The sequence below is a fragment of the Falco peregrinus genome, chromosome 2 (assembly GCF_023634155.1).
Source record: "Falco peregrinus isolate bFalPer1 chromosome 2, bFalPer1.pri, whole genome shotgun sequence".
Lineage (NCBI taxonomy): Eukaryota > Metazoa > Chordata > Aves > Falconiformes > Falconidae > Falco > Falco peregrinus.
The window spans coordinates 120,119,428-120,134,506 of record NC_073722.1 but is presented as its reverse complement, the minus strand read 5'-3'; the positions used below and the strand labels follow the sequence as shown (position 1 = coordinate 120,134,506).

Here is a 15,079-nt window from a genome sequence, read left to right as displayed (position 1 = left end):
AAGACATATCTCATGCTGACTGGCACTTTTAAATTCTTCTTCCCTAGCAGAAATGCCAGTATTTTCTAGTCTTAACGGTTTCTGAGGCTGTGATACTTTGTGCCTTATCTCTTCCTGGCAAGCATTCCTCTGTAGAAGTAACAGATGATCTAGCAATAGTCTCGCATCACAGCATGTCAGGAAAGAGGCAGCTCAGTATTTATAATCACTGCATCACTACAGAAAGAATCACCTCCACTTGATCTATGTAATTATGGTTATTTATTTATTTATTTTTGAAAGTAAGTCTAATTCTAGTTACAAAGGGCTTCACTCTCCCACTTTAGAGCACCTTTTTTCTCTAGTTCCTCAAATAAAGAAACCATTTTGCTCACCATTGAATCCAGCAGCCCGTAAACCTGCAGCAGAAATTAACAGAAGATAGTTGCAGTGAAAATACATGAAGAAATAATAATGACAAGACTGACAGGCAGAGAGATGGTTTCTCACACTGGAGCACATTAATGTCTGGGCACACACACAACCACATAAAGTGCTTGCCTGCTAACACAGCTTAGCTCTAGTAATAACTTTTCTGGCTATGAAGTGTGTTTAACATTATCAGAGATACAATTAATTCTGCTGATCCCTCAAGAGTCTGCAAGCATGCCAAAGACATCCCAGATAGAAATCCCGCATGTGGCTATGTGATGGCTGGATTTATGTTAACAGATTCCAGGCCAGAATAAAGGACATCTTACTTTGTATTCCACACTTAACCTTGCTATAGAGTCATGGACCTATGTTTGTCAGGTTTGTGAGTATGACAAAATTCTTACCACTCCACCTAAGCTTCAATGTAAGCTTACAAGCAAAGACCAAGAAACAAAGATAGAAGCTTTGGTCAGACTCACTTCAATATAAAGTTTTTCCTGGTATGTCCCAAACGAAAGAGGATCCACCTGCTCCTGAGGAGTTTCTACTCTATCTGTAGTTACAGCTTCCACGGGCTGTGCTCCCTCTTTCACCTCCTGCCATGAAGTGGGAGATTTCAGCTTTTTCTCATCTTCTACTTTTAACTTTCTGCTGCTTGGATGTTCCTATTCAGGGACAGACACACACACACACAAAAAAAGCAACGTAGGTCAGAACACCCTTCAGACTGTTGCAAGATGTAACACCAGATCCCAGAAGCAGCACCTCTTTCACTGGATTGGCTCAAACTCAGGATACAGAGCCTCAGAATGGATCCCACTGTCCCCAGTACTTAGGTTTCAAAAGGCATCCCAACACATACCTCTTTCTCTTTCCCCGCTGTCTTTGTAGTTCTTTTTTTGCCTTCTTTTTCCTTAACACCAAATGATCTTCTCTCTTCTTTCCTAGTGGTTATTCTGTCTTCCTTTCCTCCTTTTATAGACTGTTTTACTTCCACTACAAAAGAAAGAATTTCAATTACTCAAAAGCAGCATTTTCACATCCAGAAAGACAAGCCCAGTGCACTCACGCAGTGGTAGTATATTACCTTTGCAAAGTATTTTCCTCTTTTTGTTAATCTGAGCTGTACTGCACTGAAAAACAATACCTTGAAGCGTACTTTGTTTAAATAAGGAATGAACACATCTCAGACACCTATCAGAACAAGCCTGTAAAACAGCTAATAGTGAGATAGGGTTTTCTGGGTTAGTCTGTGTGAAAATCATGGCTACATCTAGCTAAATTAAAAGGCTTATTTGTATGCTGGCTTTTTTAATGACACCAAACCACAGATCACAATCAGTGTCACACAATCAGCCATTTTTTCCTGATGCATTTTCTTATAAATGCTTTGAGAGGGAACTGCTGAAATTGCCATTTCAGTTGAAATTCAGCATGTTTTCTGGATTTCAAACAGTCCACAGAAACCAGCTGCTGCACTAAAACTACCATTTACCTGTTTCCCCTGGAACAACATCTACATAGGCATCCTTCTCAGGCAAGCCAAGCAGGGATCTCAGCCTCAGGGAATGACTCACCAGACCATCAACTGTTTCACGCCACAGCTGGAGACTGAGAAAAGTATCAGAGTCAGAAGGGAGAGAGTACAGCGATTGCCATCTTGTTTTACCCTGTGCCCAGGAGTGAAGGACCTCACAGCTGAGAGCTGCTCTGTCCAACTAAACCAGTAACAGCACCCACCGTCTAAATACCTGTGCAGAGGGATGCTACGTTACTTTCCTCGTGTTAGAACCCTCTGAGTCTCAATGGTTTGCAAATAAATGAGCTCACACGGACCCATAAATATTACTGTGAAGCTAGATCTACACTTCAACATGAGGTATGTTGGTAAATCAGCATCAGTCTGCTCTCTGTGTTTACCAACAGGAACCTGCATCCTTCTAATTTAGAAGCAACTAGAAACTGTTGATATGTTTACAGTCTGAAAGCCTGAGCAAAGAACAGAGAGACTGTATGAGGGAGGATACAGTTATGAGTAACAGGGTACAGAAAATCATCCAAAGGCTTCATAAATACAGACTAGAATAATCTTGCCAGAAATAATCTTGTATACTCCCCAAAATTACATGAATTTCACATTCTAAACTTATCTCGAGGAAAAAAAAAGGCCAAAAAAAAAAGGCATTTGGGTCCCAGACAGCTGCTACAATTAAGCTATAAAAAAAACCAGAGCGTAAACACAACTTCTAGACCTCATATAATTATCTGCACTCTGAATCACAACACTTGCAACAGAGCTTGCTAAGGCTGTTGATCACACGATGCATTTACAAGCTTCAGTTTGCAAAAGCAACACACCAGGTTTGATATAAAATGTTGGATTGAGTTGGCCTCTGTTCAACACACAGCTCCAGCGCTGCCTTATTGAGCTGGGTTAGTGCTTCTTCTCGCTGCTCCTCCTCAGGGATTGACTTTATAGCCTGATGTGAGAGAAAACACAGGGTCACTGGGCACATACAGACCCAGATGTGGCTTCCTATACTGCTGGGATTTGGCCAAGGTGCACACGCACGACCCAAGATCTGGGGAGTAATCCCAGACCTCCCCAACTAGACTGACAGTAAGTCCCTTTGCAACTTCACAGGTGTGCTGGAAGTAAGCTAGAAGGCCCCAAAGTATGGATTAGTTGTAAAAGCAGCACAGAGATTTCCAAGAGAGCACTACAGAAAAACTGCTGACAGAATCCAAACCACTCTTGCTTTAATCTAGGGAGGTCTGTACTTCATCCACAGCCTGTTACGAGTGCCCTCTTAGTGCTCTAATGAATAGGAAGGACTCTCCAAGCAGAGGAGCCCTTGGGGAAGCCACAGGAGGCTGCAGGATTAGCCTGCCCCCCGCATTCAGTGCTGGGATGACAGAAAGCTAATGGGGAAAGAGCTTAAAATATCTATTACGTTGTCTGGTTCTCTTTTCTTCTTCACACAACAGCCCTCAAAGTCTCTCTTGGGAATCTCTTTACAAGAGCACTGAGGGTGTGGGCAGCAGAGCTGAAGTGCTTTTCTGCAACACGCATCATAAATCATCACTAACTCACAGCATGTTGGAAGCAGACCTTTGGGTGGGCTCACACTGGGGTAGGCCAGGCTATTTGTAGGGAAACAAAACCGCCATCAACTCATCATAGCGCTAGCGGGAACAGGGGTGACCACCTGCTTGAAGTCCCCAAAGGAAAGGTTCCACTCCAAGGGGCCTGGTTCCTCCTCCTCCATGCTCGGCATTTGACTCTGAGCCTGCTCTCCCGTTTTCTTCCAACCTGGGACCTTTGCGGTGCTGCGGTGAGCAGGGAGAGCCTCGGAGGTACTCTCCTGGTACTGCACGTCCTCTGCAGTGCTCCTCCGGCCCAAGGGCACTTTCTCCTCAAAGGCTGAGGGAACAGTCACGTGCTGTCTCCATAGTTCGTGCAGCTGCTTTACCACTCGATGCTGATAATGCAACTGTGATAACAGGGAAAAGGTAAACAGTGAAATCAACTACGCCTTTCCTCTCTAAACCTAACTGCTGAAGCCACCATGGCAGAATGTGCCAGACCCCAGAAAAACCCTGGGATGCACCAGCCCCGTGCACCTTCCCTCCCTGCTCTTTCAGTTGTGTAGCCCATCAAATAGCAAAACTCACCTCAGGATTCTTCCAGTGGAACAACTCTTCCTCTGTGACACAGGCACCCACAGGAGATGGAGTGCGCTCTGGGGTCCGAACGTGGGCAAGAAGTTCCTTCAGACTCTCTTCTACTATAGCAGCACCTTCTCGAGCAGCCAGGTCGCTCTGGGGCACCACGACAAGAACAACACGAGTGAGTCCCCATTCCATATACAGACACACAAACACAGTCACAGCCACACTAGTAACCGCATGCATACGTTATATAGGGTTAAAAGGACAAGAATAACTGCAAACCCCAGTAAGTAGAGCAATACTTAAAACAGCTTTTCAAATAAACCCTACAAATCTTCTTCCAAATGACACTCTTCAAAGCACAGTGTAATTTTCAATTTATAATTGTATAGTGTACGCCACATAATCCCATCCCCACTAACTAACTAATGAAATTCATTACCAACTGCAAATTCATTCTTTAAAAGGACCAGCGTGAACAGTTTAGGAGACACAATCATGTCTTTATTAACAACATTACAATAGACTGCAGAGTTCTTACATTTTATTAAGCAAACCTGCTCAAGTATGTACAGATCTTCTGTAAATAAATAATCATCTCACTCTCAGCCCTAACTGTATAGCAATAAAACTACCACGTCATCCACTCCTACCCTTATCCTCTGTTTGCATATTAAGTTCAAAGCTCACAGTTACTCAGTTACATGCTTGGTTACCTCCAGTTTCTCTCGGAGGTCAGCCAATTTATCCTCATACACAGCAATTCCCCAAAGGGTCACCTGCAGCAGAGCTCCTCCTAATAATAGAGGATGTGTCCTAAATTCCCAGGACTCACTGAAAATGCCTGCTACCTCTGACTTGAAAAGAAAGAAAAACTTCCTAGTTTCTCCAGGCAAAATCACACCTGAAATAAGACAGAAAAATGCATTGGTCTGCAGGAAGCCACCTGGTTAACTTGACCCTTTTCCAACCCCACCCTGAATGTCCTTATCTCTGTACGAGACTCTCCCCACAGCTTAGCTGGCTGCCAGACTTCATCCATTTTTCTCCTTCCAGATTTACTCCCAGTCGCCATGTTACTGAATGGGTGCTAGTTCCACTGCACTCTCCTTTTATAGCGAGCTCAGTACCCTCTCTGGCAGATTATGCCTAGTTGGCCATCAGAAAGCGATTAACTTCTCAATATTCCACCCATTTAACAGAGTAGGAGCAACCTCCGTTCCTTTGAGTCCCATGAGAGGGATCTGCCTCACACATCTCTTTTAGTGTGAGTCAGCTCTGACACCCAGGGTGGCTTCCTAAGGAGAATCACCCAACAGGCTCGCTCTGCTATTAGTCAGACTCCACATCTCAGATAACTCCGGAATACGTGCTCTCTGCTGTCTGCACAAAGGCCCTGGAGATCAGCAGCGCTCATACCTGGTCTGGTATCAAAGTAAAAGCACTGCATCCTCTTCCCCTTGGTTTCTCTGGAAGGAATCTGCTGGGGAAGCCTCATCCAGTTATACCAGATGGCAGCTGTGCCATCATTGCTCACTGTCAGGGAGCTTTCAGCTTTCTCACCAGCCAGGGTCTCAAAGGTGAGCCGGGCAGCAATGCCAATTTCATCCTACAAGGAAGAGGAAAAAGACAAAAGGTAACAACTTCTACTCTGTCTGGCAGGGTTTATTTTGCCTGAAGTCATGCCACAGATAAGGGGCTGAGCCTTGGTAGGAGAACTTGTAAGGCAGGTCCAATAAAGTGGCCATTATACAGAGAGCGCCTGGGAATCCGAGCTTCACACCACAGACAGAGCAACCCCTTCTGTTTCTAGATCTCTCTGGAGCAAACACAGGGATGCTCTATTATGCTCCGAATAAATCCACCATTCTCTGGCCTGGGAGTGACAGTCATTGTACAGCTGCGACTTGGGAACTCGAGTACGCTTAGCTTGACTAAACAATAAAAAAAGCACAGCTACCCTGCAAGAAGCGGTGCAGTTGATCCAACGAGCAGGCTGGCCGCAGAACTCTAAAGATGGACCCCGTACTGCTTCTGGAACCACGTCGGGGTAGTCCCTCAAGGGATCACTGCTAAAGAAAACAAAAGCCAGCATTTTTGTGGAGTGATACCCACATTCAGAGAGGGGAGAACCAAGGGGGATTGACAAGACGTCATAATAAATAATCCCAGCTAATGCTTTTCCACATAGCCATCTCTCCAGGGACACAGCCCAGCAGATGTGGTAAATTCCAGCTAGCTACTTGTCACCATCATGGAGGACTGGACAGCCAGAATATTAAGGAACCATACATGCCTAAAGAAGGCTGAGGGTACCTGACTGAATAAGGAGGACAGGCCCTCAGGTCATGCCCATTACAGATGGACAGGACAAAAAGGCAAATTAATGATGGAAGTGGAAGGCTGGAAAGAGACGACCAGATGAAGGTAATTTAGAGCAGAACTCCCACCCTGCCTGATGTAAGCTCTGGAGCCACCCAGAGGGAAGACTGGAGGAAGGTCCCCAAAAAAAACCCCTTCTGATTCTTGCTCCTTAGGCACAAGGCCTTAAGGCACAAAGGAACTGCTTCATTCCTAGATCTGGGGAATATTAGAATATGCCTTTTATTGTGCCCCAGTGGAGACTCCTCTCCATTCTGGAGGAGAATGACTAAGGATACCCTTATAGACTGGTGGTGCACACCCAAAATTCTTTATTTCTGCCATGAAGTAAAACTTACAGGGTCTCAGACTCTTCAGAAGTGGTGGAACATGGGAAAGGCTCTGTTGAGACAGATGTGAAAGGCTGCCCTTTACCGATCACCTCCAGTCCATCCAAATCCTGGACACAAAGAAAAATGACCAACACAGTTTCTCTTTTTGTATAGAAAAGTAGTTAAAATACCAGGCAAATGTACTGAGTCAAGTACAGTGAAGCTGAAATATCTTGCTCCTACAAAGGTTTTTAGAGGTATCCCATGAATGTTCAAGAGACACAGGAAGGAATCAGTTCTGGGTTTCCCAAGAATCCTAGATGACTGCATTCCCCACTACAAATGATGCATAGATGGGAAAAGTCTCTTTCACACACATTTCTCACCCCCAGAGCCAGCCTTCAGAAAGAAAGGTTTGTTCAGTTTCTAGAGGAGGGGCTACCTGCACCTGCCTTCAGGAGATTATTTCAGATGCATGTCATCTACATGGGTAAAGGTGTCTTCTTTCTACCCTGAGGCACTAAAGCGAAGTCCTACACTAGTATTTGGCAGAGGTTTTTTATTGCCTAGGTTTGGCAACTGCATGCTGCTGGTTTGGGGTCCTGTTCTGAGGTTACTAGACCACTCCACGAACACTTACGGAGGCCAGACAACAATTTCATGGGTGTGATCCTTTGGAAATGTGGTAACTTGCAAGAAAAGTACTGTGGGGCAAAGTTTTAAATTCCTAATGCTTTTTCAGATCTGGTTCTTGGCAATTTTATGTTACTCTACATAAAGTTACTGACAAGAGATGAGAGATGCAAAGAATGTCCTTACTCCTCTGGTCTTACCGGCTTATAAACATCTAGCTCCTCTAGGACAGATTTTAGCTCCTGCTGTCGATGTTTCAGGAAAAGACTCTTATCCCAGGTTAAACGGAAAGGGATCGTCTTTGGAGGCTTCAGACCTGTGGAAATACCCACACAAGTGCTCACTGACTACACACCCACAGGCCTATTAATTTCATTCTCTGCCAGACTTTGGCCTGTTTTAAAGTGGAGACCCAACAGATTAACTGGGAAGTAGCTTGCACTGCACTGATCAGAAGGGACAACTATAATGTGAGATTCTGTACTCGCAGGAGTCACAGTTTCATTCTGCTGCTCCCTCCACACTCGTACCCCATTTCTGTGGGATCACCTCTGCACCGTTCCCTTACTCGTTTCCATCCGGACAGTGTGGGGTTTCCCCACACGAGTGACTGGCTCTGGGTGGCCACGTTCTGTCTGAGTCAGTGTCATTGTCACACCAGTAAATTCATCTCCAATACGCTCAGGCTGGCTCCAGAACTCGCTTCCTCTTCGATAGCCCTAGGGCAGAAAACAAGGCTTCCACTGACACTTTCTGAGGCACACGACTGCCTGCTATTTTCACAGGGACTAGAAGCTCAAAAGAAGAAGGAGTCTAACTCTGCTTATACAAACATTTTGAAAGTCTATAAATTATCACTTTCTGCAGAGCAAGCCAAGATTTCTATCAAGCTGCTGCCAGAGACAAAAAAACTTTCTTATGTCTAGCACTACTATGTTCAACTATGAAGGTTGAACAATATTAAAATAACACCTCACACAAATGAAAATTCTTTTATAGTGCTATAAATGTAAAAAAATAACTTTAACATAGGATATTCTCATATTCCTCCTAACTTACTCATACCCCTTTCTGCATGGTAATCACGAAAATTCAAGCCTGAAGCTATCGGATCTTTCTGTCCCTGGAACAGCAAGTGCAGCATGTCCCCATGCCACTCCCCAGTGCATGACAGCTTTTGATGAGAATCAAGAAATGGCACTTGCCCATGTACAGCAGTTCGTTAGCAATTAGCCAAAGCACACCACCACTTCCATCTGACTCGTACAGATAGCACAGTTCAAGTTTTTTAAGTCACTGAAAGCTCTGCTTGCACACTAGGCTGAAGGACGCAGAGTGGCTTTGATAAATAATTATAGGTCTTCAGAGACGTTACTCATAATACCAGTGTCTTAGCTCTTTCACAAGAACAGAGCAATCGGGATGCAAAGGAAGTTGGGCGCTCACCTTTCCAGGAAACAGGGCAGGGAGACTCCGGTCAATGAGGTCACGTTCTTCCTGGATTTGCCTGTAATCCTCTGAGACGCTCATCAGCAATTCATTCTCTGGCCTCTGAAGAATTTCTGTAGAGAAGCATCAAATCATTGGTGCTGCACTTCTTCTGGGCACACCCTTTACCACTACTATTGTTCACGAGTAACCCCCTTTCACTGTCCCTCACCAAATCCACTGTCCTTTCCCCAATCAGAACCTCCCCACAGCACCCATGGCCACTAGCACCAGAGCATGAGGAGCTCTGAGAACATGGAATTAGACTGCAATGGCAACAGGATTAACCCCTGTCAGCTAGGATCATTACAGTTTGTTGTGGTGCCATCAAACTCCCCCATCTGTACACAAAATTTCACAGGCCTCAGCTTCTCTCACCTCCTAGGTATCGCTCCTGCTTTTTCCTGATTGCCATATTATGGTGCCAGTTCTGGAGAGCTTTGTGCTTTGCTAGTGGGTTCTGATGAACCTTTTTCTTCTTCACTCCTCCATGTTCCTCTTTTAAAGCTGCCGCAGTAACAGCTGGACAAGAAACCTCAATAAAATCTGCTATCTGAAGAGAAAGGAAAAATGAATTTAACCTCTTCATGCACACATGGCTACTACAATGAGAACAGGAGAAGGGAGGAGAAAAGAATTCATCAGATTGACAGTACTTTATCACTCAAACAAAAAAAAACAGGTCACTAGGACCACACTCAGAAACAATGGAAGGATTTATCTGAATAGACTCCAGCAACCATGTTGCTGCAACACCAGCTCTTCCCTTGCAAGCCTGACGCAATCAGCAGAAGCACATCTGGAAGAGGAAGCCTCTGTAATTGTTCCCTCCATGACCTCGTCCTGCACACAGAACTTCAAAACCTGCTGGTGCAGTTTGTCTGGAGGCAAGCCCTCCCCACAGAGTATGACAGGCTGGGAAGACCACACCTCAGGCCTGACCTGTTCCTGATAGGTGCCAAAAAGCACTGAAAGGCACTGCACTCCATCTCTAGAAAAGTGCTGCACAGCAGCATTTTAGTAACTTTACAAACCAACCTGAGTGTTTCCCCTGGCCAAGGCTTCCATCCTGAACTCCTGGAGACTTCCCAAAATGTGATGGGGGAGAATCTCTTTGCAGCCATCACCGAACAGTCCTGGTCCTACAACACAAAAAAACAACCCAGAGCCACGTCACCGAAGCTAGCCTTTGCAAAACCAAAACCCCAAGACAGGATGTGAAGTTGAACCCTACCAGAAAAGGTCAGTGGTTCCCTGGGTGCCTTTGGGAAAGCAGGATATGCTACGAGAAAATGTGCCACCTTCTTTGTTTCCTTGGGTCGGTATTTTCGAATGAGGTATTTCTTCCTAACTGGCGTTCTTCCAGCATCATGGGGAAGGTGTGGAGCATGGAGCTTTAAAAGATAAACAGTCACAATGCAATTAGGTACATACTGATTCACCTTCATTCCTTCTCATCCTTCTAGGATACACAGAGAAGTCGTATCAGTACAGGCTGTTCCTCCCCTAAGAGTCATGTTACACGACCACAGAGATACCAGCTTAGTTACTGTCTGACTCTTCTGGACTCTGCTTTATAACTGGGGCAGGGAAAATAAGAGGTTTAAATCATTTTCCCAATAGTTTTCTGCTGTCACTTGGTGTCAAATGCCTCCGCTCACATAGTTCGACCTGAGTTTTGGAAGGGACACCGCTATAGTTACTAAACAACTTACGTGTCTTATTAGAACAGAAAGTTGGAAACATAATTTTGAAGAGGCAGACGACTTATTCTTCCATTTGAAAAGACTGTGTAAGGATCAATAATCCTTTACTTTTAGCAACTGAACCTGATGATCTGACAAGTCATAAAAAGCAGGACAGACAAAACAGAATGAGAGCTGAACTCCAAGAGCGGGTTTTGGTTTGAGTAAATGGACAGCAACCCTCCATTAAACACACAACATGAAAGGAGGGTGTCAGTTAAGGTAGCTGCTGCTGTCAGTAAAAATACATACTTTCTCCAGGTCCTCCATCTTAATTGCAAGCGCCTGGATGTCATCTCCTTGCAGAACACACGAAACAGGCTCAGGCTCTTCTGCAATTGTTGAGGAGGACAGCTCACATGCCTTTTCCTTCTTGTCTGAAAAAAGAGATGAAGAGACCTCCTCTTCAGTCTCCCAAGGAAATCCCATCTTCCTCTTTCAGCCTGGTTATTAATTTCCAGCTGAACTATGTTTTGGGTGGTTTTTTTAAGGTTGCACAGAGCAATTAAATTCAGCATCTCTTGTTATGGGAAAATGAAACTCTCAGAAGCTACGAGGACCAAAGTAGGTCACTAGGATTCAACTGTCTCACGCTTTATTCTCGATGAGAGAGAACGGATGAGATAAATACAGCCCCTGCTTCCCGCAGGTAGAGCAAATTCCTGGAAAGTTTCTACTCCGGCTGCAAGTGCAAGCACACAGCTCCCTGGCAGAGCTGCACGACGTTCACGAAGCACAACCCGGAAAGCAATCCATCGGGATTCCAGAGGCTCCTACAGCCATTTTCCCAAATAGCTGTTAAAACAGCAAACCCCTGCAGAGCGGGGGACAGACCGCAGTGGGGCAAGGCCGCAGCTGGGGCAGCCCCACCGCGGGGGTCTTTCTCCCCTTAACCTGCAAGCCCCTCCAGCTGAGACTGGCTCCTTGACACGCGTGGACCCCTTCCAGGTTAATAAAATAATAAAATAACAAAAGGGGGGGGCGCTGCGCCGGGAAAGGGCTGTCGGTGGCGGCGCCGATGGCCGGCTCGGGAGCGGCGGGATCCCCAGGCCGTGAGAGCGAGGCCCCGTCTAAGCTGAGGGGACAAGCCAGGCCCGGGGCCCCGCCGCCGCCGCGCCCGGCGAGGGGCCGTACCCGGGGGGGAGCCGGGCCGGGGGTCCCGCCGGGCCCCCAGCACCGCCGCTGCATCCCGCCGGCCGGCTCCGCGCCCGGGCGCCATGGCAACCCCGTCCGCGCACCACCGAGAAGCCGCCCGCGCCGCCTAGAGAGGCGCATCCCGCCGCCGCCCTGCGGCACCACTTCCGGAGAGAGGAGAGGCACCCCGGCCGCCCGCCCCGCTACGGCCGAGCCCCGCGCATGCGCAGGGCGGCAGCGGCCTGGACCGGGCGGCTGCGGCGGTGAGGGGCCGCCCCCCGGTGCCCACCCCACGCCCCCCGCCAGCACCCAGCTCTCGCACTTTATTCTCCACCGCCGCCGCTGACAACCTCCGCGACCCCGCTGGGCCCCGCGGCGCCGTCCCCCGTCGGGCTCCTCCTCGGGGCCCCGCTGCCGCCGCCGGGCGCGGCTCCCGGGGCCCAGCGGTGCTGCAGCTGGCAGAGCAGGTCGGGCAGCAGCGAGTCCAGCAGGGCCAGGCCCTCCCACGTGCACCGCAGGCCGCTGGGGACAAAGCGGCGGCTGAGCCCCGGTGCTGGACGGGACCCCCAGCCGCCACGGCACCCCGGGGCTCACCCGCCATCCAGGACCAGCCAGCCCTGCTCCTGCAGCGTCCTCGCCTCCCCCGGCGCCCCGAACGCGGCCTGCAGGCTGAGGTGGGGGGAGAACTGCCCCCAGCGCTGTGGGCGCAGGGTGAAGTGTGACCTCAGCGATGGCTGTTAGGGTGCCGGGTGTCCCCAGGCTGGCTCCTCACCTCGTGCGTGATGCCCTCGTCTGTGCGCAGTCCCAGGGCGAGCACCTCCTCCAGCCTGCGGGCACACGGAGAGCTGCAGGGCAGCACGCAGGGGAGGTGGCAGGGGGAGGGGGGCACCCCGATACTCACTGCTCCAGGGGGCTCAGCACCACCCGCCTCCTGGTGCCATGCCCCTGGCTCTGCACCTCCCGCATCCAGGCGCCAGGCTCCAGTGTCTGGACACGGGCCTCCCGGCTGCAGCCACCCTCACCCCACGGCACAAACCGCCCGTGTGCCCCTGCAACAGCAGCGGGGCACAACAGAGTTCAGGGGGCACACAGGGCCATGCATGCCCCCCCACCAGCCCCCTGTCACCCCAGCTTACCCGGTCCCACGCCGATGTACTGCTCAGCCCGCCAGTATGAGAGGTTGTGGGTGCTGAGGGCGCCCTGGGGGGGAGCATTGCATGGGGTGAGGGGGGGCTGAGCCTGCTGTGGGGGGTGGCATGGCACAGTGGGGCATGGTATGGGGGGACACCCACCTTCCTTGCAAAATTGGAGACCTCATAGTGCCGGAAGCCAGCGGCCACCAGCATGGCACGGGCTGTCAGGTACATGTCAGCCAGGAGGTCCTGGGGGGGCATGGGCAGGGTTCCCCCCCAGACTTGTGCTGCCAGTGCCGTGCCCTGCTCCAGCGTCAGCTGGTATAGGGAGATGTGGTCGTCGCAGAGCCCCAGCGCTGCCTCCAGCCCCTGGGCCCAGGCATCCCGGCTCTGCCCCGGCAGCCCAAAGAGGAGGTCAAGGGAGGTTCGGCCAGGGAAGAGTCCCCACGCTGCCTCCACGGCCCCCCGCGCCTCCGCCGCCGTGTGCTCCCGGCCCAGCAGCTGCAGCTCAGCATCATCCAGCGACTGTGGAGGGAGTACAGTGGCAGCAGGGGACATGGGGGGGTGTGGGGGACGGAATGAGGGAGAGCCCCTCTCACCTGGACGCCAACGGAGAGGCGGTTGACACCGGCTGCCCTGAAGCCAGCCAGGCGCTGTATGCTGGTGGAGCTGGGGTTGGCCTCCAGCGTGACCTCGGCACCAGCAGGGAGGTGGGCAGCCCCCGCCACAGCCTCCAGCACCGCCGCAATAGTGCTGGGGCTGGCCATGCTGGGGGTGCCCCCACCAAAGAAGACGGAGGTGACACTGTAGGGTGACAGCAGGGAAGATGTGGGTGGGCACCAAAGGGCCCCACACCCCCCGGAGCCCCCCATGCACCCACCTCTGCACCTGGCTGAGGCGGAGCAAGGTGCGCGCCTCCCGCACCAGGCAGGCACGCACGGCCGCCTCATCCACAGCCGGCACCACGTACTTGTTGAAGTTGCAGTAGGAGCAGCGCTTGCGGCAGTAGGGCCACTGCGGGCATGGGGTGCTGTGGCGGTGGCTGTGACCCCACCCCTGGGCACCCACCCGACTCGGGGGACAGCCCCAGCCCCCTGGGTGGGCCCCAGCACTCCCCACCTGTCCCACTCGCACAAGGGGCGCGACTCACGGGTGCTGCCCCTCATGTGCATGGCTTGGGAACCCCCTCAGCGCCCGACACGCGCGTGGCAGGGGAGCCCTATGTGTGCCCCATGCGCGTGCAAGGCTGGCACACCCCCCCCGAAGCACGCAAGCCCCAGGGTCCTGCATGCCCCCCTACGTGTGCAAGCCCCAAGGTCCCACATTCACCCCCCACAGCGTGTGCAAGCCCCCGAGCCCCATGTGCACCCACATGTGTGCAAACCCCGCCCCCCACACGTGTACAAGCCCCGCCATCCCACGTGCACCTTCCCACGTGTGCAAGCCCCAGACCGGGCACGTGTCCCCATGAGTGCAAGCGCCGGGGTCCCTCCTCCCATGTGTCCAAGGCCGGGGTCCCCGTGCACCCCCACGTGTGCAAGCCCGCGGTCCCCCGCTCACGTGCACGTAGAGCGCGGCCGCGGTGGGGGCGGCCGGTGCCGGTGCCGGTGCCGGTGCAGCCCCACGGCCGCCCCCGCCGGGACGTGCCGCAGCGATCGCCGCCGCCAACGGCCGCCACCCGCGCGCCGCCATGTCCCCACCACCCGCGCCCCGCCCCGGGGCGGGCCCGGGACTCCCCCCGCCCCCCGGGGTCGGGCCGTGCTGGGCGGGGGGGCGCACAGAGCGCTGCGCTCCCGCCGGGGCTGTGCGAGGGTCCCGGCCCAGTGTGCACCCGCCGTGCCCGCCTGGCACACGGGACCTGTCCCCGCAGCACTGGCCCTGCACCCGTGTCGTCACAGCTGTGGCCCCGCAGCCCCTGTCCCCGCAGCCCCTGTCCCCACAGCTGTGCCCCTGCAGCCCCTGTCCCCGCAGCCCCTGTCCCTGCAGTCCCTGTCCCCACAGCTGTGCCCCTGCAGCCCCTGTCCCCGCAGCCCCTGTCCCTGCAGTCCCTGTCCCCACAGCTGTGCCCCTGCAGCCCCTGTCCCCGCAGCCCCTGTCCCCGCAGCCCCTGTCCCCACAGCTGTGCCCCTGCAGCCCCTGTCCCCACACATGTGCCCCCACAGCCCCT

At 51.6% G+C, this 15,079-nt stretch overlaps 1 protein-coding gene across 11 annotated transcripts; it reads right to left on the bottom strand.

The window, feature by feature from the left end:
• Positions 1 to 242: 242 nt before the first annotated feature.
• Positions 243 to 14,639, bottom strand: RSAD1 (radical S-adenosyl methionine domain containing 1). 11 transcript variants are annotated; one of them, XM_013304250.3, is made up of 21 exons: positions 13,072 to 13,249; positions 12,916 to 12,979; positions 12,552 to 12,606; positions 10,898 to 11,022; positions 10,135 to 10,294; positions 9,939 to 10,042; positions 9,279 to 9,453; positions 8,859 to 8,974; positions 7,981 to 8,131; positions 7,613 to 7,728; positions 6,807 to 6,907; positions 6,047 to 6,158; positions 5,506 to 5,695; positions 4,803 to 4,990; positions 4,090 to 4,236; positions 3,624 to 3,908; positions 2,773 to 2,894; positions 1,910 to 2,025; positions 1,277 to 1,410; positions 894 to 1,079; positions 243 to 398 (listed from the first exon to the last, which is right to left on the bottom strand). In XM_013304250.3, exons 1-21 carry the CDS (start codon positions 13,095 to 13,097, stop codon positions 294 to 296), a joined length of 2,778 nt encoding a protein of 925 aa, XP_013159704.3. In that variant the 5' UTR covers positions 13,098 to 13,249; the 3' UTR covers positions 243 to 293. The 11 variants fall into 11 exon arrangements, 10 of the variants coding, with proteins under 10 accessions (XP_013159704.3, XP_027651515.2, XP_055650727.1 ...); XM_027795714.2 differs by having other exon boundaries at positions 6,047 to 6,155; XM_055794752.1 differs by lacking the exons at positions 12,552 to 12,606; positions 12,916 to 12,979; positions 13,072 to 13,249 and adding an exon at positions 12,102 to 12,240.
• Positions 14,640 to 15,079: the final 440 nt, after the last annotated feature.

Excerpts from the sequence above, each read along its gene's own strand:
- RSAD1 (XM_013304250.3), bottom strand. The coding sequence starts at position 13,097 with ATGAGGTCTCCAATTTTGCAAGGAAG. Across the intron at positions 4,991-5,505 it reads TTACTTTGATACCAGACCAG|GTGTGATTTTGCCTGGAGAA; the intron begins GTATGAGCGCTG and ends GTCTTATTTCAG. Across the intron at positions 1,080-1,276 it reads CAGCGGGGAAAGAGAAAGAG|GAACATCCAAGCAGCAGAAA; the intron begins GTATGTGTTGGG and ends GTCCCTGAATAG.